At 40.7% G+C, this 27,215-nt stretch overlaps 1 protein-coding gene across 23 annotated transcripts in view; it reads right to left on the reverse strand.

Moving 5' to 3' along the window:
- The window catches only part of rasgef1ba (RasGEF domain family, member 1Ba), an 89,451-nt gene that overhangs the window by 20,529 nt on the left and 41,707 nt on the right, over window positions 1–27,215 (reverse strand). For 8 of the 23 annotated variants that reach the window (XM_061904968.1, XM_061904969.1, XM_061904967.1 and 5 more), the window contains 4 exons: window positions 26,065–26,160; window positions 24,618–24,716; window positions 9,720–9,843; window positions 9,186–9,258 (listed from right to left, as the gene is read on the reverse strand). In XM_061904968.1, coding sequence (XP_061760952.1) covers window positions 9,186–9,258; window positions 9,720–9,843; window positions 24,618–24,716; window positions 26,065–26,160 — 392 coding nt within the window. Of the gene's footprint in view, window positions 1–610; window positions 2,105–4,945; window positions 6,066–9,185; window positions 9,259–9,719; window positions 9,844–24,617; window positions 24,717–26,064; window positions 26,175–27,215 lie in introns of those variants that run through there. The other 15 variants (XR_009807337.1, XM_061904972.1, XM_061904970.1 and 12 more) reach the window with 11 other exon arrangements.

Consider the following 27,215-nt stretch of genomic DNA (forward strand, 5'->3'; position numbering starts at 1 on the left):
GTTGTGCTTTTCATGTTAGTTGTTTTATCAACATTTTTGATGATTTATTTTTTTTATTATTCAATTGCAATTAGTCTGACCGAGGAGAGCTGATTGGTCAACACTTACAATGATTAATTATTCATGTTCCTATTCCCACCCATCCCAGCCAGGAATTACCGATGGTACACTTACCAACTTTACCCTCAGCACACAGGAGGAGCTAACCCCCGAGGTTACCCTTAGACTTTTGGACTATGGACTATTTGTCATGATTATTACTCATACTTACCTTTTTAACTATAAGTTAATTAACTAGCTACCACTTAGCTTTACTCTGTGTGGGGGAGGTGATACACCCCCACATTGTCCGACATGCCCACTCCTGCATTCTTTGGCTTGGCAAGCCGTTCGACCTGACTGGGATTGAACCCAGAAACCTTTGATTGGGAGCTAGCTGTTTAACCATTCAGCTATCCTTGGTCTTCTTGGGACAAGATTTCGGGCCCCAATGACATATTCAATTGAGAAACTGTCTCAGTAAATTATGATATAAAACATTATCTCTTCTAGGGGGAGCTGTCCTAGTCACTGCTTGACCTGACTTGGATTTGAACCTCATACCCTTTGATTGGGAGCTAGCTGTTTGACCATTCAGCTACCCTTGGTCCTCTTGAGTCAATATTTCGGGCTCCAATGACATATTTAATTGAATACCTGTCTCTGTAAACTATAATATAAAATCTTACCAAGTTACCTATTTGACCTGACTGGGACTTGAAACTAGTCCCAATTGATCAGGAGCTAGCTGCTTTAACCACTCAGCTATCCTTGGTCTTCTTATGGACATTTTTTGCGCCCCGATGACATATTTAATTGGGAACCGGTCTCACCAAAACAAATGATAGTGAAACAAAACACTGACTCCTAACTGAGATTTGAACCAGGTACCCCTCAATTTATGGTCAACAGTGCTAACCACTCAGCTGTCCTGGGTCGTATAAACACAAGATTCCGGGTCCCAATGACAAATATAATCAAAGACCCGTCTCAGTAAACTACGAGAGATGTGAAACAAAACTCAGGAGCTTTGGTAAGTTAGTGATGAAGCTGACCGGATTTGAATTCAGTCCCCTTTGATTTAGAGGTAGCTGCATTAACCACTCAGCTGTCCTTTGGCTTTCCCAGGACAGATTCCGGGCCCCAATTACATATTTAATCGTGAACCTATGATCGAGATGGGATAAAATACTAACTTTTCCGACTGGAGCTTTGTAAGTTGCTTATCAGGTCCGACTTGGCTTTAAATCCAGTAGCGCTTGATGGTGAAGCAACGGTTTCATGGTGCAGATCCTTTTTAACCTCAGCATTGATTTGATACGGACTCATTTGCCAGATCTGATATAGCTTTGGGCCAAATCTGGTCCAAAGCAGCGGAAAACAAGGTCACATACGGCCCAAATATGGCACACATGCGTTACCCAAATATTACATTCGACCAGATCTGGACCAGATATGGTCCTAGTTATTACCAAAACATTTTTGGCATTGATTTGCATCATATTTTAAGGTGTCTACAAAGAAAATAAAGTTTGTCTATTTGAAGTAATTACAACAATACTTGATTAGGTTTGAAAAAAAAAAAAAAAAAGGAAGCTATTTAATGATGGTAACAAAATGCACCATTACATTGCAAATAAGTAGCAGCACATTATTGTACAAAACTTGTAAACAACATCCATCCATCCATTTTCTACCACTCATTCCCTTTGGGTCGCTAGTGCCTATCTCAGCTACAATCGGGCGAAAGGCGGGGTAAACCCTGGACAAGTCGCCACCTCATCACAGGGCCAACACAGATAGACAGACAACATTCACACTCACATTCACACACTAGGGCCAATTTAGTGTTGCCAATCAACCTATCCCCAGGTGCATGTCTTTGGAGGTGGGAGGGGCCTATCCCCAGGTGCATGTCTTTGGAAGTGGGAGGGGCCTATCCCCATGTGCATGTCTTTGGAGGTGGGAAGGGCCTATCCCCAGGTGCTTGTCTTTGGAGGTGGGAGGGGCCTATCCCCAGGTGCATGTCTTTGGAGGTGGGAGGGACCTATCCCCATGTGCATGTCTTTGGATAAAACACAAGACTTCGATTAGAATGATTCAAGTTTAAACAGTAAATATCACTAGTCAAGTAGTGTTTGTTTATATATTATTTTATATATTCAGTAAAATGATGTTCTTCTATGCTTGGTTTGTGAAATACATTGCAAAAATAAACACTCATTAAACAAAATTTAAATAAATAAACCTGAAAAAAAAAAACGAATTTCTGGGAAAGAGACAAAATTCTAATTGAATAATGAAAAATAAAAGAAAAAAAATGGGATAATAAAAACCGGAGGAACAATGAACACAAATAACGGATAAGAATAAATTAATTTGCTTGAATTGTTATCATATCAATTGTTGATAATTATTCTAACAAAGACTTAATGTGTTTTTCATACTTGTTTTTATTTAATTATCCAATTTCAATTATTTATTTCTTTAATTATCCAATTGCAATTAGTCCGACCGAGGAGAGCTGATTGGTCAACGCCCACAATGATTAATTATTCATGTTCCTATTCCCACCCATCCCAGCCAGGAATTACTGATGGTACACTTACCAACTTTAGCCTCAGCACACAGGAGGAGCTAACCCCTGAGGTTACCCTTGACTTTTGGACTATAGACTTTTTGTTATGATTATTACCCATACTTACCTTTTTAACTATAAGTTAATTAAACAGCTACCGCTTAGCTTTACTCTGTGTGGGGGATGTGACACACCCCCACATTGTCCGACATCCTCACTCCTGCATACTTTGCCTTGGCAAGCCCATCGACCTGACTGGGATTGAACCTAGAACCCTTTGATTGGCAGCTCATTGTTTGGATGTGAGGGTGCATGCACCATCAATGAGGGTCCAGCACACTAACCTGGATGCACACACTTGGTGCAGCTTTTGTCAAGAAATCGGGGAACAACAACAACCTCTTCCCCCCCCAAAAAAATACAAATAAAAGAGATAAATAAAAAATAACAAAAAAGGGAGAGAAGAAGACAGCCTCCAAGTAGCCAAAGAGTTCCTTTCTAATAAACATTAGAAAGGAATCATGCATGTTGCACCAGCTTTTGCTCATAACAATGCCCAAGTTACGTCCAATGTCTTTAGAATAGCAAAACGCCACTTGGAAATATGCAAATTAGGGGGTCTAGACACACCCCAAAATACAATTGAGCATTCCAACAGATTTTCTAATCGTCAAAACACATGAAATAGACACCAAGTTTACATTTGTAGCTCATCTGTTTCAAATGTTAGCGACAAAAGCCATTACAAGCGGCAGCCATATTTGATTGGCCGCTGTGGTGACCCCAAAGGTCACCGGCGCGGGCGCCCTAGCTAAATCATTTAAGTATGTCCTGAGCTACACCTGTGCCAAATTTGGCGCTTTTAGACAAAAGTGAACAAAAATTTCCCTATGGGCCTCCACTAGATTCTGTATTCATTCAATACATAGGATTTCAGCAGGATCTACCCCAGTCTGCTGACATGCTAGCAGAGTAGTACATTTTTGTAAAAAAGCTTTTATAATTGTAAAGGACAATGTTTTATCAACTGATTGCAATAATGTAAATTTGTTTTAACTATTAAACGAACCAAAAATATGACTTATTTTATCTTTGTGAAAACATTGGACACAGTGTGTTGTCAAGCTTATGAGATGCGATGCAAGTGTAAGCCACTGTGACACTATTGTTCTTTTTTCTTATTTTTATAAATGTCTAATGATAATGTCAATGAGGGATTTTTAATCACTGCTATGCTGAAATTATAACTAATATTGATACTGTTGTTGATAAGATTCATTTTTGTTTCACTACTTTTGGTTTGTTCTGTGTCGTGTTTGTGTCTCCTCTCAATTGCTCTGTTTATTGCAGTTCTGAGTGTTGCTGGGTCAGGTTTGGTTTTGGAATTGGATTGCATTGTTATGGTATTGCTGTGTATTGGTTTCTTGGATTGATGAAAAAAATAAATAAATACATAAAAAAATAGATTTAAAAAAAAAAAGAGAATCGATTCTGACATGAGAATCGCGATTCGGATTCGAATACATTTTTTTCCCAAACCCCTTTTATATATATATATATATATATCCATCCATCCATCCATCCATCATCTTCCGCTTATCCGAGGTCGGGTCGCGGGGGCAGCAGCCTAAGCAGGGAAGCCCAGACTTCCCTATCTCCAGCCACTTCGTCTAGCTCTTCCCGGGGGATCCCGAGGCGTTCCCAGGCCAGCCGGGAGACATAGTCTTCCCAATGTGTCCTGGGTCTTCCCCGTGGCCTCCTACCAGCTGGACGTGTCCTAAACACATCCCTAGGGAGGCGTTTGGGTGGCATCCTGACCAGATGCCCGAACCACTTCATCTGGCTCCTCTCGATGTGGAGGAGCAGCGGCTTTACTTTGAGTTCCTCCCGGATGGCAGAGCTTCTCACCCTATCTCTAAGGGAGAGACCCGCCACACGGCGGAGGAAACTCATTTCGGCCGCTTGTACGCGTGATCTTATCCTTTCGGTATATATATATATATATATATATATATATATATATATATATATATATATACAGTGGCGCAAAAAAAATATATATATATATAATAACATATATATATATAAATATATATATAAATAATAAATATAATATAAATAAAATATATATAAATATATATATATATATATATATATATATATATATATATATATATATATATATATATATATATATATATATATATATATCTACAGTGGCGCAAAAAATATTTAGTCAACCATCGATTGTGCAAGTTCTCCAACTTAAAATGATGACAGAGGTCTGTAATTTTCATCATAGGTACAAAGAAAATCCAGGAATTCACATTGTAGGAATTTTAAAGAATTTATTTGTAAATTATGGTGGAAAATAAGTATTTGGTCAACCATTCAAAGCTCTCACTGATGGAAGGAGGTTTTGACTCAAAATCTCACGATACATGGCCCCATTCATTCTTTCCTTAACACGGACCAATCGTCCTGTCCTCTTAGCAGAAAAACAGCCCCAAAGCATGATGTTTCCACCCCCATGCTTCACAGTAGTTATGGTGTTCTTGGGATGCAACTCAATATTCTTCTTTCTCCAAACACAACAAGTTGAGTTTATACCAAAACGGATACATGGATGATACAGCAGAGGATTGGGAGAACGTCATGTGGTCAGATGAAACCAAAATAGAACTTTTTGGTATAAACTCAACTCGTCGTGTTTGGAGGAAGAAAAAAATTAGTCATGACGTGATTTACTCTGAACCTTTAAAATAAAAGTCTGCTACCAATGTTAAAGTGGTATGACGTGATACATTAAATAATAACACTTGCATGACATCAATAACCTGCTGATGTTGTCATGAAGGACAAACAAGGTCACACCTTCTAGAAAACAAATGATTGCTATCAAGTAGTGATGACATCACACCAACGCTAGCATGAAGCTAGCTTTCATCTCCTCACCTCACTGAGTGTCCACAGCAAGTCTCCCTACCTTTTCTCCCACACTGAGTGTCCACAGCAAGTCTCCCTACCTTTTCTCCCACACTGAGTGTCCACAGCAAGTCTCCCTACCTTTTCTCCCACACTGAGTGTCCACAGCAAGTCTCCCTACCTTTTCTCCCACACTGAGTGTCCACAACAAGTCTCCCTACCTTTTCTCCCACACTGAGTGTCCACAGCAACTCTCCCTACCTTTTCTCCCACACTGAGTGTCCACAGCAAGTCTCCCTACCTGTTCTGCCACACTAACACAGCTACTAGCTTGTGTTAGCTAGCTGGCAGCTAACCTGTAGCTCAGGGGGCGGGGAGGCCAAAATGAGCCCTGCCCACTTATTAAGATAGCGTCCTTTTGTGGTTGAAGACACGTTGTCATGGAAACAACAAGTCAGCCAAAAAAAGATTGTCTCTTTTTCCTTTTTAAGAGCAAACTCATGCTTGGTTCAGCAAAGTGGATCTGAAATAAGAATTATTCAGAAACTTAATCAGCTTTATTGATTGATGCAATATTTGATCATTTATTGATTGGTGCAATGTGTGGCTTATGCATACACACACACACACATACATACATTATATATATATATATATATATATATATATATACATATATACAGTATATATATATATATATATATGCAGTGGGGCAAAAAGTTCTCCCACTTAAAATGATGACAGAGGTCTGTAATTTTCATCATAGGTACACTTCAACTGTGAGAGACAGAATGTGAAAAAAAAATCCAGGAATTCACATTGTAGGAATTTTAAAGAATTTATTTGTAAATTATGGTGGAAAATAAGTATTTGGTCACTTCAAACAAGGAAGATCTCTGGCTCTCACATACCTGTAACTTCTTCTTTAAGAAGCTCTTCTGTCCTCCACTCGTTACCTGTATTAATGGCACTTGTTTGAACTCGTTATCTGTATAAAATACATTTGTCCACAGCCTCAAACAGTCAGACTCCAAACTCCGCTATGGCCGAGACCAAAGAGATGTCAAAGGACACCAGGAAAAGAATTGTAGACCTGCACCAGGCTGGGAAGAGTGAATCTACAATAGGCAAGCAGCTTGGTGTGAAAAAATCAACTGTGGGAGCAATTACCAGAAAATTGAAGACATAGAAAACCACTGATAATCTCCCTTGTTTCGGGGCTCCACGCAAGATCTCATCCCGTGGGGTCAAAATGATCATGAGAATGGTGAGCCAAAATTCTAGAACCACACAGGGGTACCTGGTGAATGACCTGCAGAGAGCTGAGACCAAAGTAACAAAGGTTACCATCAGTAACACACTACGCCGACAGGGAATCAAATCCTGCAGTGCCAGATGTGTCCCCCTGCTTAAGCCAGTGCATGTCCAGGCCCGTCTGAAGTTTGCCAGAGAGCACATGGATGATATAGCAGAGGATTGGAAGAATGTCATGTGGTCAGATGAAACCAAAATAGAACTTTTTGGTATAAACTCAACTAGTCGTGTTTGGAGGAAGAAGAATACTGAGTTGCATCCCAAGAGCACCATACCTACTGTGAAGCATGGGGGTGGAAACATCATGCTTTGGGGCTGTTTTTTCTGCTAAGGGGACAGGACGATTGATCCGTGTTGAAGGGGAACATTATCACCAGACCTATGTAAGCGTCACTATATACTTTGATGTTGCAGAAAAAAGACCATATGGTTGTTTAACCGATTTCCGAACTCTAAAAGGGTGAATTTGGCGATCTAAACACCTTTCAATTGTTCGCTGTCGGAGCGATGACCTTTCACCCGTGACGTCACAATCCATCATTTTCTCAAACACATTACACACACAAGTCAAATTAGCTTTGTTATTTTCCGTTTTTTCGACAGTTTTCTGTACCTTGGAGACATCATGTCTCGTCGGTGTGTTGTCGGAGGGTGTAACAACACGATCAGGGACGATTCAAGTTGATTTACGTGGAGTGTGCATCGATTAACACGGCATGCTAATCGATGCTAAACGGCTATTTAGGCTAGCTGTATGTACATATTGCATCGTTATGCCTTATTTGTAGCTATATTTACATCCAGCCTTTCCCTCCACCCACACTTAATGCCAAACAAACACATACTAATCGGCGGATTTAAGTTGCACCTCTGTTAAAAGATGCGAAAGTCCCTTGTTTGGGCTGCACATTTTACCGGCGATGCTACGACAGACATGGCATACAGATGAGTGGATATCCTGCGACACTCAAAGCAGAAGCATTTCCAACGATAAAGTCAACAAAATCGCAAAGGTGAGTTTTGTTGATGTTTTTGACTTATGTGCTAATCAGACATATTTGGTCGCGGCATGACTGCCAGCTAATCGAGGCTAACATGCTATTTAGGCTAGCTGTATGTACATCTGTAGTTATATTTGCATCCAGCCTTTTCCTCCACCCACATTTAATGCCAAACAAACACTTACCAATCGACAGATTTAAGTTGCTCCAGTGGTCAAAAGATGCAATTGTTGGTTCGAAGGCGATCAACGAAGAGCTTCAATAGCTATTCGTTCAATAGCTTCAGTTTCTTCTTCAATTTCATTTTCGCTATCTGCCTCCACACTCCAACCATCCGTTTCAATACATAATCTGTTGAATCGCTTAAACCGCTGAAATCAGAGTCTGAATCTGAGCTAATGTCGCTATATCTTGCTGTTCTATCTGCAATGTTTCTTTGTATTGGCATCACTATGTGACATCACAGGAAAATGGACGGTGGATTTACAGATAGCAAAAATCAGGCACTTTAAAGCCTTTTTTCGGACTATTCCATGATGGGTAAAATTTTGAAAAAAACTTTGAAAAATAAAATAAGCCACTGGGAACTGATTTTTATTGGTTTTAACCCTTCTGAAATTGTGATAATGTTCCCCTTTAAGGAAAGAATGAATGAGGCCATGTATCGTGAGATTTTGAGCCAAAACCTCCTTCCATCAGTGAAAGCTTTGAAGATGAAACGTGGCTGGGTCTTCCAGCATGACAATGATCCCAAACACTCCGCCGAAGGAGTGGCTCCGTAAGAAGCATTTGAAAGTCCTGGAGTGGCCTAGCCAGTCTCCAGACCTCAACTCCGTTGAAAATCTGTGGAGGGAGTTGAAAGTCTGTGTTGCTCGGCGACGGCCCCAAAACATCACTGCCCTCGAGAAGATCTGCATAGAGGAATGGGCCAAAATACCAGCTACTGTGTGTGCAAACTTGGTAAAGACCTATAGTAATAGTTTGACCTCTGTTATTGCCAACAAAGGTTATAATATAAAGTATTGAGTTGAATTTTTGTTATTGACCAAATACTTATTTTCCACCATAATTTACAAATAAATTATTTAAAATTCCTCCAATGTGAATTCCTGGATTTTTTTTTCTGATGCTATCTCTCACAGTTGAAGTGTACCTATGATGAAAATTACAGACCTCTGTCACCATTTTAAGTGGGAGAACTTGCACAATCGGTGGCTGACTAAATACTTTTTTGCCCCACTGTATATATATATATATATATATCTGTGTTTTTGTATTGATAAGCACCGTGCAAGGAGGTGTGGTCAAGTGGGCGGAGTCAGGCTCACCTGATGGATTTCCACCTGTCCTTCTCCATGTTGTTGTCAGGACCCTCACTCTCGTACGACGCCAAATACAACGCTGCACATGACAAACAGGGGCTTAGTTCTGGGTTTCAATGTTGTATGTATTTTATTTAAAACATAATTGCCTGTATTGTTTCTTTTCCCTTGCAAATTAATTCAAAATAAAGTGTCCCAAAAGTGTGCCTGATCATTTCTATTAGCAGAATCAGATATGAATAGATTATTTCAGATAAAATATGAGTGGATTATTTCAGATGAAATATCCATCCATCCATTTTCTACCGCTTATTCCCTTTTTGAGGTCGCGGGGGGCGCTGGCGCCTATCTCAGTTACAATCGGGCGGAAGGCGGGGTACACCCTGGACAAGTCGCCACCTCATCGCAGGCCCAACACAGATAGACAGACAACATTCACACTCACAATCAAACCACTTTTATTTATTGCCACAAAAATAAAAAATACATTGTGTGTGTGTGTGTGTGTGTGTGTGTGTGTGTGTGCGTGCGTGCGCTGACCATCTTCAGAGCAGACAGGTGAGGTCAGCAGGTGTGTGAGAATCCTGCGGTCCTTATCAAAGGGACACTCCACATTCTTCCAGCTGATGAACTCACTGACATGTTTGGCCATCTCCCACAACTTCTGCACATGTCAGCAGGAAACAAGATTTAGCCTTCACAATAAAAGTACCATCTCCCATAAACTTCTGCACATGTCAGCAGGAAACAAGATTTAGCCTTCACAATAAAAGTACCATCCCCCACAACTTCTGCACGTCAGCAGGAAACAAGATTTAGCCTTCACAATAAAAGTACCATCTCCCACAACTTCTACACATGTCAGCAGGAAACAAGATTTAGCCTTCACAATAAAAGCACCATCTCCCACAACTTCTGCACATGTCAGCAGGAAACAAGATTTAGCCTTCACAATAAAAGTACCACCTCCCACAACGTCTGCACGTCAGCAGGAAACAAGATATAACCTTCACAATAAAAGTACCATCTCCCACAACTTCTGCACATGTCCGCAGAAAACAAGATTTAGCCTTCACAATAAAAGTACCATCTCCCACAACTTCTGCACATGTCAGCAGGAAACAAGATTCAGTCTTCACAATAAAAGCGTCATCTCCCAAAACTTCTGCACACGTCAGCAGGAAACAATATTCAGCCTTCACATTAAAAGTACCATCTCCCAAAACTTCTGCACATGTCAGCAGGAAACAAGATTTAGCCTTCACAATAAAAGTACCATCTCCCACAACTTCTGCACATGTCAGCAGGAAACAAGATTCAGCCTTCACAATAATAGTGCCATCTCCCAAAACTTCTGCACATGTCAGCAGGCGACAAGATTTAGCCTTCATAATAAAAGTACCATCTCCCACAACTTCTGCACATGTCAGCAGGAAACAAGATTCAGCCTTCACAATAAAAGTACCATCTCCCACAACTTCTGCACATGTCAGCAGGAAACAAGATTCAGCCTTCACAATAAAAGTACCATCTCCCAAAACTTCTGCACACGTCAGCAGGAAACAATATTCAGCCTTCACATTAAAAGTACCATCTACCAAAACTTCTGCACATTTCAGCAGGAAACAAGATTCAGCCTTCACAATAAAAGTACCATCTCCCAAAACTTCTGCACATGTCAGCAGGAAACAATATTCAGCCTTCACAATAAGAGTACCATCTCCAACAACTTCTGCATATGTCAGCAGGAAACAAGATTTAGCCTTCACAATAGAAGTACCATCTCCCACAACTTCTGCACACGTCAGCAGGACACAAGATTTAGCCTTCACAATAAAAGCACCATCTCCCACAACTTCTGCACATGTCAGCAGGAAACAAGATTTAGCCTTCACAATAAAAGTACCACCTCCCACAACTTCTGCACATGTCAGCAGGAAACAAGATATAACCTTCACAATAAAAGTACCATGTCCCACAACTTCTGCACATGTCCGCAGAAAACAAGATTTAGCCTTCACAATAAAAGTACCATCTCCCACAACTTCTGCACATGTCAGCAGGAAACAAGATTCAGTCTTCACAATAAAAGCGTCATCTCCCAAAACTTCTGCACACGTCAGCAGGAAACAATATTCAGCCTTCACATTAAAAGTACCATCTCCCAAAACTTCTGCACATGTCAGCAGGAAACAAGATTTAGGCTTCATAATAAAAGTACCTACTCCCACAACTTCTGCACATGTCAGCAGGAAACAAGATTCAGCCTTCACAATAAAAGTACAATCTCCCACAACTTCTGCACATGTAAGCAGGAAACAAGATTCAGCCTTCACAATAAGAGTACCATCTCCAACAACTTCTGCACTTGTCAGCAGGACACAAGATTCAGCCTTCACAATAAAAGTACCATCTCCCACAACTTCTGCACATGTCAGCAGGAAACAATATTCAGCCTTCACAATAAAAGTACCATCTCCCACAACTTCTGCACATGTCAGCAGAACACAAGATTCAGCCTTCCCAATAAAAGTACCATCTCCCAAAACTTCTGCACACGTCAGCAGGAAACAATAGTCAGCCTTCACATTAAAAGTACCATCTCCCAATACTTCTGCACATGTCAGCAGGAAACAATATTCAGCCTTCACAATAAGAGTACCATCTCCAACAACTTCTGCATATGTCAGCAGGAAACCAGATTTAGCCTTCACAATAAGAGTACCATCCCCCACAACTTCTGCACACGTCAGCAGGACACAAGATTCAGCCTTCACAATAAAAGTACCATCTCCCAAAACTTTTGCACATGTCAGCAGGAAAAAAGCTTCAGCCTTCACAATAGAAGTACCATCTCCCACAACTTCTGCACATGTCCGCAGGAAACAAGATTCAGCCTTCACAATAAAAATACCATCTCGCACAACTTCTGCACATGTCAGCAGGAAACAAGATTCAGCCTTCACAATAAAAGCACCATCTCCGAAAACTTCTGCACACGTCAGCAGGAAACAATATTCAGCCTTCACATTAAAAGTACCATCTCCCAAAACTTCTGCACATATCAGCAGGAAACAAGATTCAGCCTTCACAATAATAGTGCCATCTCCCAAAACTTCTGCACATGTCAGCAGGAAACAAGATTCAGCCTTCACAATAAAAGTACAATCTCCCAAAACTTCTGCACATGTCAGCAGGAAACCAGATTTCGCCTTCACAATAAAAGTACCATCTCCCACAACTTCTGCACACGTCAGCAGGAAACAATATTCAGCCTTCACAATAAAAGTACCATCTCCCAAAACGTCTGCACACGTCAGCAGGAAACAATATTCAGCCTTCAGATTAAAAGTACCATCTCCCAAAACTTCTGCACATGTCAGCAGGAAACCAGATTTAGCCTTCACAATAAAAGTACCATCTCCCACAACTTCTGCACATGTCAGCAGGAAACCAGATTTAGCCTTCACAGTAAAAGTACCATCTCCAACAACTTCTGCATATGTCAGCAGGACAAAAGATTCAGCCTTCACAATAAAAGTACCATCTCCCAAAACTTTTGCACATGTCAGCAGGAAAAAAGCTTCAGCCTTCACAATAGAAGTACCATCTCCCACAACTTCTGCACATGTCCGCAGGAAACAAGATTCAGCCTTCACAATAAAAATACCATCTCGCACAACTTCTGCACACGTCAGCAGGAAACAAGATTCAGCCTTCACAATAAAAGTACCATCTCCCACAACCGCTGCACATGTCAGAAGGAAACAAGATTCAGCCTTCACAATAAAAGCACCATCTCCGAAAACTTCTGCACACGTCAGCAGGAAACAATATTCAGCCTTCACATTAAAAGTACCATCTCCCAAAACTTCTGCACATGTCAGCAGGAAACAAGATTCAGCCTTCACAATAATAGTGCCATCTCCCAAAACTTCTGCACATGTCAGCAGGAAACAAGATTCAGCCTTCACAATAAAAGTACAATCTCCCAAAACTTCTGCACATGTCAGCAGGAAACCAGATTCAGCCTTCACAATAAAAGTACCATTTCCCACAACTTCTGCACATGTCAGCAGGAAAAAAGATTTAGCCTTCAAAATAAAATTACCATCTCCCACAACTTCTGCACATGTCAGCAGGAAACAAGATTTAGCCTTCACAATAAAAGTACCATCTCCCATAAACTTCTGCACATGTCAGCAGGAAACAAGATTTAGCCTTCACAATAAAAGTACCATCTCCCACAACTTCTGCACATGACAGCAGGAAACAAGATTTAGCCTTCACAATAAAAGTACCATCTCCCACAACTTCTGCACATGTCCGCAGGAAACAAGATTTAGCCTTCACAATAAAAGTACCATCCCCCACAACTTCTGCACATGTCAGCAGGAAACAAGATTCAGCCTTCACAATAAAAGCACCATTTCCCAAAACTTCTGCACACGTCAGCAGGAAACAATATTCAGCCTTCACATTAAAAGTACCATCTCCCACAACTTCTGCACATGTCAGCAGGAAACAAGATTTAGCCTTCACAATAAAAGTACCATCTCCCATAAACTTCTGCACATGTCAGCAGGAAACAAGATTTAGCCTTCACAATAAAAGTACCATCCCCCACAACTTCTGCACGTCAGCAGGAAACAAGATTTAGCCTTCACAATAAAAGTACCATCTCCCACAACTTCTACACATGTCAGCAGGAAACAAGATTTAGCCTTCACAATAAAAGCACCATCTCCCACAACTTCTGCACATGTCAGCAGGAAACAAGATTTAGCCTTCACAATAAAAGTACCACCTCCCACAACGTCTGCACGTCAGCAGGAAACAAGATATAACCTTCACAATAAAAGTACCATCTCCCACAACTTCTGCACATGTCCGCAGAAAACAAGATTTAGCCTTCACAATAAAAGTACCATCTCCCACAACTTCTGCACATGTCAGCAGGAAACAAGATTCAGTCTTCACAATAAAAGCGTCATCTCCCAAAACTTCTGCACACGTCAGCAGGAAACAATATTCAGCCTTCACATTAAAAGTACCATCTCCCAAAACTTCTGCACATGTCAGCAGGAAACAAGATTTAGCCTTCACAATAAAAGTACCATCTCCCACAACTTCTGCACATGTCAGCAGGAAACAAGATTCAGCCTTCACAATAATAGTGCCATCTCCCAAAACTTCTTCACATGTCAGCAGGCGACAAGATTTAGCCTTCATAATAAAAGTACCATCTCCCACAACTTCTGCACATGTCAGCAGGAAACAAGATTCAGCCTTCACAATAAAAGTACCATCTCCCACAACTTCTGCACATGTCAGCAGGAAACAAGATTCAGCCTTCACAATAAAAGTACCATCTCCCAAAACTTCTGCACACGTCAGCAGGAAACAATATTCAGCCTTCACATTAAAAGTACCATCTACCAAAACTTCTGCACATTTCAGCAGGAAACAAGATTCAGCCTTCACAATAAAAGTACCATCTCCCAAAACTTCTGCACATGTCAGCAGGAAACAATATTCAGCCTTCACAATAAGAGTACCATCTCCAACAACTTCTGCATATGTCAGCAGGAAACAAGATTTAGCCTTCACAATAGAAGTACCATCTCCCACAACTTCTGCACACGTCAGCAGGACACAAGATTTAGCCTTCACAATAAAAGCACCATCTCCCACAACTTCTGCACATGTCAGCAGGAAACAAGATTTAGCCTTCACAATAAAAGTACCACCTCCCACAACTTCTGCACATGTCAGCAGGAAACAAGATATAACCTTCACAATAAAAGTACCATGTCCCACAACTTCTGCACATGTCCGCAGAAAACAAGATTTAGCCTTCACAATAAAAGTACCATCTCCCACAACTTCTGCACATGTCAGCAGGAAACAAGATTCAGTCTTCACAATAAAAGCGTCATCTCCCAAAACTTCTGCACACGTCAGCAGGAAACAATATTCAGCCTTCACATTAAAAGTACCATCTCCCAAAACTTCTGCACATGTCAGCAGGAAACAAGATTTAGGCTTCATAATAAAAGTACCTACTCCCACAACTTCTGCACATGTCAGCAGGAAACAAGATTCAGCCTTCACAATAAAAGTACAATCTCCCACAACTTCTGCACATGTAAGCAGGAAACAAGATTCAGCCTTCACAATAAGAGTACCATCTCCAACAACTTCTGCACTTGTCAGCAGGACACAAGATTCAGCCTTCACAATAAAAGTACCATCTCCCACAACTTCTGCACATGTCAGCAGGAAACAATATTCAGCCTTCACAATAAAAGTACCATCTCCCACAACTTCTGCACATGTCAGCAGAACACAAGATTCAGCCTTCCCAATAAAAGTACCATCTCCCAAAACTTCTGCACACGTCAGCAGGAAACAATAGTCAGCCTTCACATTAAAAGTACCATCTCCCAATACTTCTGCACATGTCAGCAGGAAACAATATTCAGCCTTCACAATAAGAGTACCATCTCCAACAACTTCTGCATATGTGAGCAGGAAACCAGATTTAGCCTTCACAATAAGAGTACCATCCCCCACAACTTCTGCACACGTCAGCAGGACACAAGATTCAGCCTTCACAATAAAAGTACCATCTCCCAAAACTTTTGCACATGTCAGCAGGAAAAAAGCTTCAGCCTTCACAATAGAAGTACCATCTCCCACAACTTCTGCACATGTCCGCAGGAAACAAGATTCAGCCTTCACAATAAAAATACCATCTCGCACAACTTCTGCACATGTCAGCAGGAAACAAGATTCAGCCTTCACAATAAAAGCACCATCTCCGAAAACTTCTGCACACGTCAGCAGGAAACAATATTCAGCCTTCACATTAAAAGTACCATCTCCCAAAACTTCTGCACATATCAGCAGGAAACAAGATTCAGCCTTCACAATAATAGTGCCATCTCCCAAAACTTCTGCACATGTCAGCAGGAAACAAGATTCAGCCTTCACAATAAAAGTACAATCTCCCAAAACTTCTGCACATGTCAGCAGGAAACCAGATTTCGCCTTCACAATAAAAGTACCATCTCCCACAACTTCTGCACACGTCAGCAGGAAACAATATTCAGCCTTCACATTAAAAGTACCATCTCCCAAAACTTCTGCACATGTCAGCCGGAAACAAGATTCAGCCTTCACAATAAAAGTACCATCTCCCAAAACGTCTGCACACGTCAGCAGGAAACAATATTCAGCCTTCAGATTAAAAGTACCATCTCCCAAAACTTCTGCACATGTCAGCAGGAAACCAGATTTAGCCTTCACAATAAAAGTACCATCTCCCACAACTTCTGCACATGTCAGCAGGAAACCAGATTTAGCCTTCACAGTAAAAGTACCATCTCCAACAACTTCTGCATATGTCAGCAGGACAAAAGATTCAGCCTTCACAATAAAAGTACCATCTCCCAAAACTTTTGCACATGTCAGCAGGAAAAAAGCTTCAGCCTTCACAATAGAAGTACCATCTCCCACAACTTCTGCACATGTCCGCAGGAAACAAGATTCAGCCTTCACAATAAAAATACCATCTCGCACAACTTCTGCACACGTCAGCAGGAAACAAGATTCAGCCTTCACAATAAAAGTACCATCTCCCACAACCGCTGCACATGTCAGAAGGAAACAAGATTCAGCCTTCACAATAAAAGCACCATCTCCGAAAACTTCTGCACACGTCAGCAGGAAACAATATTCAGCCTTCACATTAAAAGTACCATCTCCCAAAACTTCTGCACATGTCAGCAGGAAACAAGATTCAGCCTTCACAATAATAGTGCCATCTCCCAAAACTTCTGCACATGTCAGCAGGAAACAAGATTCAGCCTTCACAATAAAAGTACAATCTCCCAAAACTTCTGCACATGTCAGCAGGAAACCAGATTCAGCCTTCACAATAAAAGTACCATTTCCCACAACTTCTGCACATGTCAGCAGGAAAAAAGATTTAGCCTTCAAAATAAAATTACCATCTCCCACAACTTCTGCACATGTCAGCAGGAAACAAGATTTAGCCTTCACAATAAAAGTACCATCTCCCATAAACTTCTGCACATGTCAGCAGGAAACAAGATTTAGCCTTCACAATAAAAGTACCATCTCCCACAACTTCTGCACATGACAGCAGGAAACAAGATTTAGCCTTCACAATAAAAGTACCATCTCCCACAACTTCTGCACATGTCCGCAGGAAACAAGATTTAGCCTTCACAATAAAAGTACCATCCCCCACAACTTCTGCACATGTCAGCAGGAAACAAGATTCAGCCTTCACAATAAAAGCACCATTTCCCAAAACTTCTGCACACGTCAGCAGGAAACAATATTCAGCCTTCACATTAAAAGTACCATCTCCCAAAACTTCTGCACATGTCAGCAGGAAACAAGATTTAGCCTTCACAATAAAAGTACCATCTCCCACAACTTCTGCACATGTCAGCAGGCGACAAGATTTAGCCTTCACAATAAAAGTACCATCTCCCACAACTTCTGCACATGTCAGCAGGAAACAAGATTCAGCCTTCACGATAAGAGTACCATCTCCAACAACTTCTGCATATGTCAGCAGGAAACAAGATTTAGCCTTCACAATAAAAGTACCATCTCCCACAACTTCTGCACACGTCAGCAGGACACAAGATTCAGCCTTCACAATAATAGTGCCATCTCCCAAAACTTTTGCACAAGTCAGCAGGAAACAAGCTTCAGCCTTCACAATAGAAGTACCATCTCCCAAATCTTCTGCACACGTCAGCAGGAAACAAAATTCAGCCTTCACATTAAAAGTACCATCTCCCAAAACTTCTGCACATGTCAGCAGGAAACAAGATTTAGCCTTCATAATAAAAGTACCATCTCCCACAACTTCTGCACATGTCAGCAGGAAACAAGATTAAGCCTTCACAATAAAAGTACCATCTCCCACAACTTCTGCACATGTCAGCAGGAAAAAAGATTTAGCCTTCACAATAAAATTACCATCTCCCACAACTTCTGCACACGTCAGCAGGAAACAAGATTTAGCCTTCACAATAAAAGTACCATCTCCCACAACTTCTGCACATGTCAGCAGGAAACAAGATTCAGCCTTCACAATAAAAGTACAATCTCCCACAACTTCTGCACATGTCGGCAGGAAACAAGATATAACCTTCACAATAAAAGTACCATCTCCCACAACTTCTGCACATGTCCGCAGGAAACAAGATTTAGCCTTGACAATAAAAGTACCATCTCCCACAACTTCTGCACATGTCAGCAGGAAACAAGATTCAGCCTTCACAATAATAGTGCCATCTCCCAAAACTTCTGCACATGTCAGCAGGCGACAAGATTAACCTTCACATTAAAAGCACCATCTCCCAAAACTTCTGCACATGTCAGCAGGAAACAAGATTTAGCCTTCATAATAAAAGTACCATCTCCCACAACTTCTGCACATGTCAGCAGGAAACAAGATTAAGCCTTCACAATAAAAGTACCATCTCCCACAACTTCTGCACATGTCAGCAGGAAACAAGATTTAGCCTTCAAAATAAAATTACCATCTCCCACAACTTCTGCACATGTCAGCAGGAAACAAGATTCAGCCTTCACAATAAAAGTACCATCTCCCACAACTTCTGCACATGTCAGCAGGACACAAGATTCAGCCTTCACAATAAAAGTACCATCTCCCAAAACTTCTGCACACGTCAGCAGGAAACAATATTCAGCCTTCACATTAAAAGTACCATCTCCCAAAACTTCTGCACATGTCAGCAGGAAACAAGATTCAGCCTTCACAATAAGAGTACCATCTCCAACAACTTCTGCACTTGTCAGCAGGAAACAAGATTTAGCCTTTACAATAAAAGTACCATCTCCCACAACTTCTGCACACGTCAGCAGGACACAAGATTCAGCCTTCACAATAAAAGCACCATCTCCCAAAACTTTTGCACATGTCAGCAGGAAACAAGCTTCAGCCTTCACAATAGAAGTACAATCTCCCACAACTTCTGCACATGTCAGCAGGAAACAAGATTCAGCCTTCACAATAATAGTGCCATCTCCCAAAACTTCTGCACACGTCAGCAGGAAACAAGATTAAGCCTTCACAATAAAAGTACAATCTCCCACAACTTCTGCACATGTAAGCAGGAAACAAGATTCAGCCTTCACAATAAGAGTACCATCTCCAACAACTTCTGCACTTGTCAGCAGGACACAAGATTCCGCCTTCACAATAAAAGTACCATCTCCCACAACTTCTGCACATGTCAGCAGGAAACAAGATTCAGCCTTCACAATAAAAGTACCATCTCCCACAACTTCTGCACATGTCAGCAGGAAACATGATTCAGCCTTCACAATAATAGTGCCATCTCCCAAAACTTCTGCACATGTCAGCAGGCGACAAGATTTAGCCTTCATAATAAAAGTACCATCTCCCACAACTTCTGCACATGTCAGCAGGAAACAAGATTCAGCCTTCACAATAAGAGTACCATCTCCAACAACTTCTGCACTTGTCAGCAGGACACAAGATTCAGCCTTCACAATAAAAGTACCATCTCCCACAACTTCTGCACATGTCAGCAGGAAACAAGATTCAGCCTTCACAATAAAAGTACCATCTCCCAAAACTTCTGCACACGTCAGCAGGAAACAAGATTCAGCCTTCACAATAAGAGTACCATCTCCAACAACTTCTGCACTTGTCAGCAGGACACAAGATTCAGCCTTCACGATAAGAGTACCATCTCCAACAACTTCTGCATATGTCAGCAGGAAACAAGATTTAGCCTTCACAATAAAAGTACCATCTCCCAAAACTTCTGCACACGTCAGCAGGACACAAGATTCAGCCTTCACAATAATAGTGCCATCTCCCAAAACTTTTGCACAAGTCAGCAGGAAACAAGCTTCAGCCTTCACAATAGAAGTACCATCTCCCAAAACTTCTGCACACGTCAGCAGGAAACAATATTCAGCCTTCACATTAAAAGTACCATCTCCCAAAACTTCTGCACATGTCAGCAGGAAACAAGATTTAGCCTTCATAATAAAAGTACCATCTCCCACAACTTCTGCACATGTCAGCAGGAAACAAGATTCAGCCTTCACAATAAAAGTACAATCTCCCACAACTTCTGTACACGTCAGCAGGAAACAAGATTCAGCCTTCACAATAAAAATACCATCGCCCACAACTTCTGCACATGTCAGCAGGAAACAAGATTCAGCCTTCACAATAAAAGTACCATCTCCCACAACCGCTGCACATGTCAGCAGGAAACAAGATTCAGCCTTCACAATAAAAGCACCATCTCCCAAAACTTCTGCACACGTCAGCAGGAAACATTATTCAGCCTTCACATTGAAATAACCATCTCCCAGAACTTCTGCACATAACATCAGGAAACAAGATTTAGCCTTCACAATAAAAGTACCATCTCCCACAACTTCTGCACATGTCAGCAGGAAACAAGATTCTGCCTTCACAATAAAAGTACCATCTCCCAAAACTTCTGCACATGTCAGCAGGAAACAAGATTTAGGCTTCATAATAAAAGTACCTACTCCCACAACTTCTGCACATGTCAGCAGGAAACAAGATTCAGCCTTCACAATAAAAGTACAATCTCCCACAACTTCTGCACATGTAAGCAGGAAACAAGATTCAGCCTTCACAATAAGAGTACCATCTCCAACAACTTCTGCACTTGTCAGCAGGACACAAGATTCAGCCTTCACAATAAAAGTACCATCTCCCACAACTTCTGCACATGTCAGCAGGAAACAATATTCAGCCTTCACAATAAAAGTACCATCTCCCACAACTTCTGCACATGTCAGTAGAACACAAGATTCAGCCTTCCCAATAAAAGTACCATCTCCCTGAAACTTCTGCACACGTCAGCAGGAAACAATAGTCAGCCTTCACATTAAAAGTACCATCTCCCAATACTTCTGCACATGTCAGCAGGAAACAAGATTCAGCCTTCACAATAAGAGTACCATCTCCAACAACTTCTGCATATGTCAGCAGGAAACCAGATTTAGCCTTCACAATAAGAGTACCATCCCCCACAACTTCTGCACACGTCAGCAGGACACAAGATTCAGCCTTCACAATAAAAGTACCATCTCCCAAAACTTTTGCACGTCAGCAGGAAAAAAGCTTCAGCCTTCACAATAGAAGTACCATCTCCCACAACTTCTGCACATGTCCGCAGGAAACAAGATTCAGCCTTCACAATAAAAATACCATCTCGCACAACTTCTGCACATGTCAGCAGGAAACAAGATTCAGACTTCACAATAAAAGTACCATCTCCCACAACCGCTGCACATGTCAGCAGGAAACAAGATTCAGCCTTCACAATAAAAGCACCATCTCCGAAAACTTCTGCACACGTCAGCAGGAAACAATATTCAGCCTTCACATTAAAAGTACCATCTCCCAAAACTTCTGCACATGTCAGCAGGAAACAAGATTCAGCCTTCACAATAATAGTGCCATCTCCCAAAACTTCTGCACATGTCAGCAGGAAACAAGATTCAGCCTTCACAATAAAAGTACAATCTCCCAAAACTTCTGCACATGTCAGCAGGAAACCAGATTTAGCCTTCACAATAAAAGTACCATCTCCCACAACTTCTGCACACGTCAGCAGGAAACAATATTCAGCCTTCACATTAAAAGTACCATCTCCCAAAACTTCTGCACATGTCAGCCGGAAACAAGATTCAGCCTTCACAATAAAAGTACCATCTCCCAAAACTTCTGCACACGTCAGCAGGAAACAATATTCAGCCTTCACATTAAAAGTACCATCTCCCAAAACTTCTGCACATGTCAGCAGGAAACCAGATTTAGCCTTCACAATAAAAGTACCATCTCCCACAACTTCTGCACATGTCAGCAGGAAACCAGATTTAGCCTTCACAGTAAAAGTACCATCTCCAACAACTTCTGCATATGTCAGCAGGAAACCAGATTTAGCCTTCACAGTAAAAGTACCATCCCCCACAACTTCTGCACACGTCAGCAGGACACAAGATTCAGCCTTCACAATAAAAGTACCATCTCCCAAAACTTTTGCACATGTCAGCAGGAAAAAAGCTTCAGCCTTCACAATAGAAGTACCATCTCCCACAACTTCTGCACATGTCCGCAGGAAACAAGATTCAGCCTTCACAATAAAAATACCATCTCGCACAACTTCTGCACATGTCAGCAGGAAACAAGATTCAGCCTTCACAATAAAAGTACCATCTCCCACAACCGCTGCACATGTCAGCAGGAAACAAGATTCAGCCTTCACAATAAAAGCACCATCTCCGAAAACTTCTGCACACGTCAGCAAGAAACAATATTCAGCCTTCACATTAAAAGTACCATCTCCCAAAACTTCTGCACATGTCAGCAGGAAACAAGATTCAGCCTTCACAATAATAGTGCCATCTCCCAAAACTTCTGCACATGTCAGCAGGAAACAAGATTCAGCCTTCACAATAAAAGTACAATCCCCCAAAACATCTGCACATGTCAGCAGGAAACCAGATTTAGCCTTCACAATAAAAGTACCATCTCCCACAACTTCTGCACACGTCAGCAGGAAACAATATTCAGCCTTCACATTAAAAGTACCATCTCCCAAAACTTCTGCACATGTCAGCAGGAAACAAGATTCAGCCTTCACAATAAAAGTACCATCTCCCAAAACTTCTGCACACGTCAGCAGGAAACAATATTCAGCCTTCACATTAAAAGTACCATCTCCCAAAATTTCTGCACATGTCAGCAGGAAACCAGATTAAGCCTTCACAATAAAAGTACCATCTCCCACAACTTCTGCACATGTCAGCAGGAAACAAGATTCAGCCTTCACAATAATAGTGCCATCTCCCAAAACTTCTGCACATGTCAGCAGGAAACAAGATTTAGCCTTCATAATAAAAGTACCATCTCCCACAACTTCTGCACATGTCAGCAGGAAACAAGATTCAACCTTCACGATAAAAGTACAATCTCCCACAACTTCTGCACATGTCAGCAGGAAAAAAGATTTAGCCTTCATAATAAAATTACCATCTCCCACAACTTCTGCCCATGTCAGCAGGAAACAAGATTAAGCCTTCACAATAAGAGTACCATCTTCCACAACTTCTGCACATGTCAGCAGGAAACAAGATTTAGCCTTCACAATAAAAGTACCATCTCCCACAACTTCTGCATATGTCAGCAGGAAACAAGATTCAGCCTTCACAATAATAGTGCCATCTCCCAAAACTTCTGCAAACGTCAGCAGGAAACAATATTCAGCCTTCACATTAAAACTACCATCTCCCAAAACTTCTGCACATGTCAGCAGGAAACAATATTCAGCCTTCACGATAAGAGTACCATCTCCAACAACTTCTGCATATGTCAGCAGGAAACAAGATTTAGCCTTCACAATAAAAGTACCATCTCCCACAACTTCTGCACACGTCAGCAGGACACAAGATTCAGCCTGCACAATAATAGTGCCATCTCCCAAAACTTTTGCACATGTCAGCAGGAAACAAGCTTCAGCCTTCACATTAAAAGTACCATCTCCCAAAACGTCTGCACATGTCAGCAGGAAACAAGATTCAGCCTTCACCATAATAGTGCCATCTCCCAAAACTTCTGCACATGTCAGCAGGAAACAAGATTTAGCCTTCATAATAAAAGTACCATCTCCCACAACTTCTGCACATGTCAGCAGGAAACAAGATTCAGCCTTCACAATAAAAGTACAATCTCCCACAACTTCTGTACACGTCAGCAGGAAAAAAGATTCAGCCTTCACAATAAGAGTACCATCTCCAACAACTTCTGTACATGTCAGCAGGAAACAAGATTTAGCCATCACAGCAAAAGTACCATCCCCTACAACTTCTGCACACGTCAGCAGGTCACAAGATACAGCCTTCACAATAAAAGTACCATCTCCCACAACCGCTGCACATGTCAGCAGGAAACAAAATTCAGCCTTCACAATAAAAGTACCATCTCCCACAACTTCTGTACACGTCAGCAGGAAACAAGATTCAGCCTTCACAATAAGAGCACCATCTCCCACAACTTTTGCACATGTCAGCAGGAAACAAGATTCAGCCTTCACAATAAGAGTACCATCTCCCACAACTTCTGCACATGTCAGCAGGAAACAAGATTAAGCCTTCACAATAAAAGTAGAATCAAACTCCCCTCAGGTCCATCCAGACCCACATCTCCCACCTTCAGACCCATGAACAAGAACAGGATCATCTTATTACCTATTCTGTGGTATTTGTCTTTTATGTTGCACCAAGTCAAATTCCTACTTTGTGAACCACTTCTCAAACAATGGCAATTAAAACTATTCTGATTCTGACCTGGAAGTTGAGGTGTGAGTTGTGCAGGCGGCTGGCACACGCCTGCTGGAGGAAGTAGATGTCTTTCACCAGCAGGCTGAAGAAGGGCACCACCACCATCTGAGGGAAACACAACGTTTATATATATATATATATATATATATATATATATATATATATATATATATATATATATATATATATACATACATATACATCACAAGACTACTTGTGTTTACATATATATTTGTGTTTGTTGTATAAATATTTGATTCATTTGTTTTTTATTGGATTGATGCACTTTTTCATGAGTTGAAATATCAGACGAGACAAATGTTATTGATCCACAAGGGAAATTGTATCATTAATACTGAACATAGTGTCATGACCCGTTACCCCGGTGATGGCATGATTTATGTTTGGTAGTTTTTCTGTGTTATTCTCTTTCCTGGGTGCACCCTCTTTCCCTGTTTACTGTCGGTTTCCATGGGCACTAATTCGCCTCACCTGTTTTAGTTTTGCAATTAGTGTTCCCACCAGGTGTTTTGGTTCATCACCTCTCTTTATAGTGTGCTGTCACCCAGCAATAGTTGCTGAGTCAATGTTTGCTGAAGGCAACATTTACGTTCTCCTGTTTCTTCTCCTTGCAATAGTAAGTTTGTATAGACTAGCATTCCTCGTGTTTTCACTTTGGTGACATTTTGGTTTTGCTCCACGCTTGTTAGCGTCCTCAGTTTGTATTTTGTTGATGCTGCTTTAATTATATTAAAAATACTTAATCTTACCTCCACGCTACTTCTGCTTGCTTCCTGCGTTGCTGAGGAACACAACAATCGAAGCCATGCGCCCTCGAAGACGTAACACATAGTCTTACTATTTATAGATTACAGATTATTTTGAAGTATTTTTGTAAATCATGCATTTTTAATGCATACATATTGTTGATTTATTTCCAGTGGTGAAATACTTTCAAATTTTTGATTGTACAATTTGTGTCATTCATCATTTTTAATTATCTTTTTTTAAATTATATATAAAAATATATTTTGCTACGGTTTTATTTTTTTTTAACAATGACATTTATTGCTTTTTTATTCATTCTTTTACACATGTGTTTATACAGTATATTTTATAATTGTATTCATTAATATACATTGTATATACTGTACTACTGTTTTTTCCCATAATGAGGACTTTTGACATGCTTTTATTTTACGAGATGATATTAACGACCTCATTTATTGTTTAATTCATTTGTATATATATATATATATATATATATATATATATATATATATGTATATATATATATATATAATGAGGACTTTAAACATGCTTTTATTTTGTGACTCCTTCCGAGGAGATGATATTAATTGTAGAATGAAAGCAATAAAAAGTTCCCAGGATGATAACAGCTTAGTGCAGGTCTGGACAAAGTGCTGTGGTAATATGACCTTCCAGGCCTCACCTTTTCCCTGCTGCTGCTGGCGCTCCGTGACCTCTGGGTGGCGCCGCGCAGAGATGTCCTGTAGTTGTAGAAGTTTCCGGAAGCATCCATCTGGCGCTGAGGGCACAGAGCTGCATGGGTAAATAAAAGTATTGGGACACTCCAAATTGTGAGGTGACCAAAACTCCGTCCACATTTGGAAAGGACACATGACCAATCAACTTTATAAAGCACATTTAAACTTCAGCACAGGGGGAGCTAAAGTGCTACACAATAGGCAGCTTAAAAGATAACAACACAGGTAAGGTTGATATATGCATACTTCAGTCATCAACAATGATATCATGTGAGAAATGGACATTAAAACAGTGTAGGTGTGACTTGGTAGGATATGTACAGCCAGCAGTGGACATTGTGAGCTCAGAAAGCGTAACAACAAGTATATACATGTGATAATTTATATTTGATTATTTACAGTCCTGGGAGGTGGGATGGGGGGGTGTTAGTCTAGGGTTGAAGTTGCCTGGAGGTGTTGTTTTAGTGCAGTGGTTCTCAAATGGGGGTACGCGTACCCCTGGGGGTACTTGAAAGTATGCCAGGGGGTACGTGAGATTTTTTATAAACATTCTAAAAACAGCAACAATTCAGAAACCCTTTATAAATATATTTATTGAATAATACTTCAACAAAATATGAATGTAAGTTCATAAATTGTGAAAAGAAATGCAACAATGCAATATTCAGTGTTGACAGCTAGATTTTTTGTGTACATGTTCAATAAATATTGATGTTAAAGATTTCTTTTTTTGGGAAGAAATGTTTAGAATGAAGTTGATGAATCCAGATGGATCTCTATTACAATCCCCAAAGAGGGCACTTTAAGTTGATGATTAGTTCTATTTGTAGAAATATTTATAATTGAATCAGTTGTTTATTTTTCAACAAGTTTTTAGTTATTTTTATGTCTTTTTTTCCAAATAGTTCAAGAAACATCACAACAAATGAGGCATATTTTGATATCGTTAGTTACTTTTAGAAGCACTGACTTTGTGCTGTGGAGGACTTTGAAACCCGACTGGATCAAATGTATTTCTAATGTATATACTTGTTCTTATGATATCTGAACTCACTATGTTTTCTGCTGGCTGTACATATCCTACTAAGTCACACCT

This window comes from Nerophis ophidion, linkage group LG01 (genome assembly GCF_033978795.1).
Source record: "Nerophis ophidion isolate RoL-2023_Sa linkage group LG01, RoL_Noph_v1.0, whole genome shotgun sequence".
Lineage (NCBI taxonomy): Eukaryota > Metazoa > Chordata > Actinopteri > Syngnathiformes > Syngnathidae > Nerophis > Nerophis ophidion.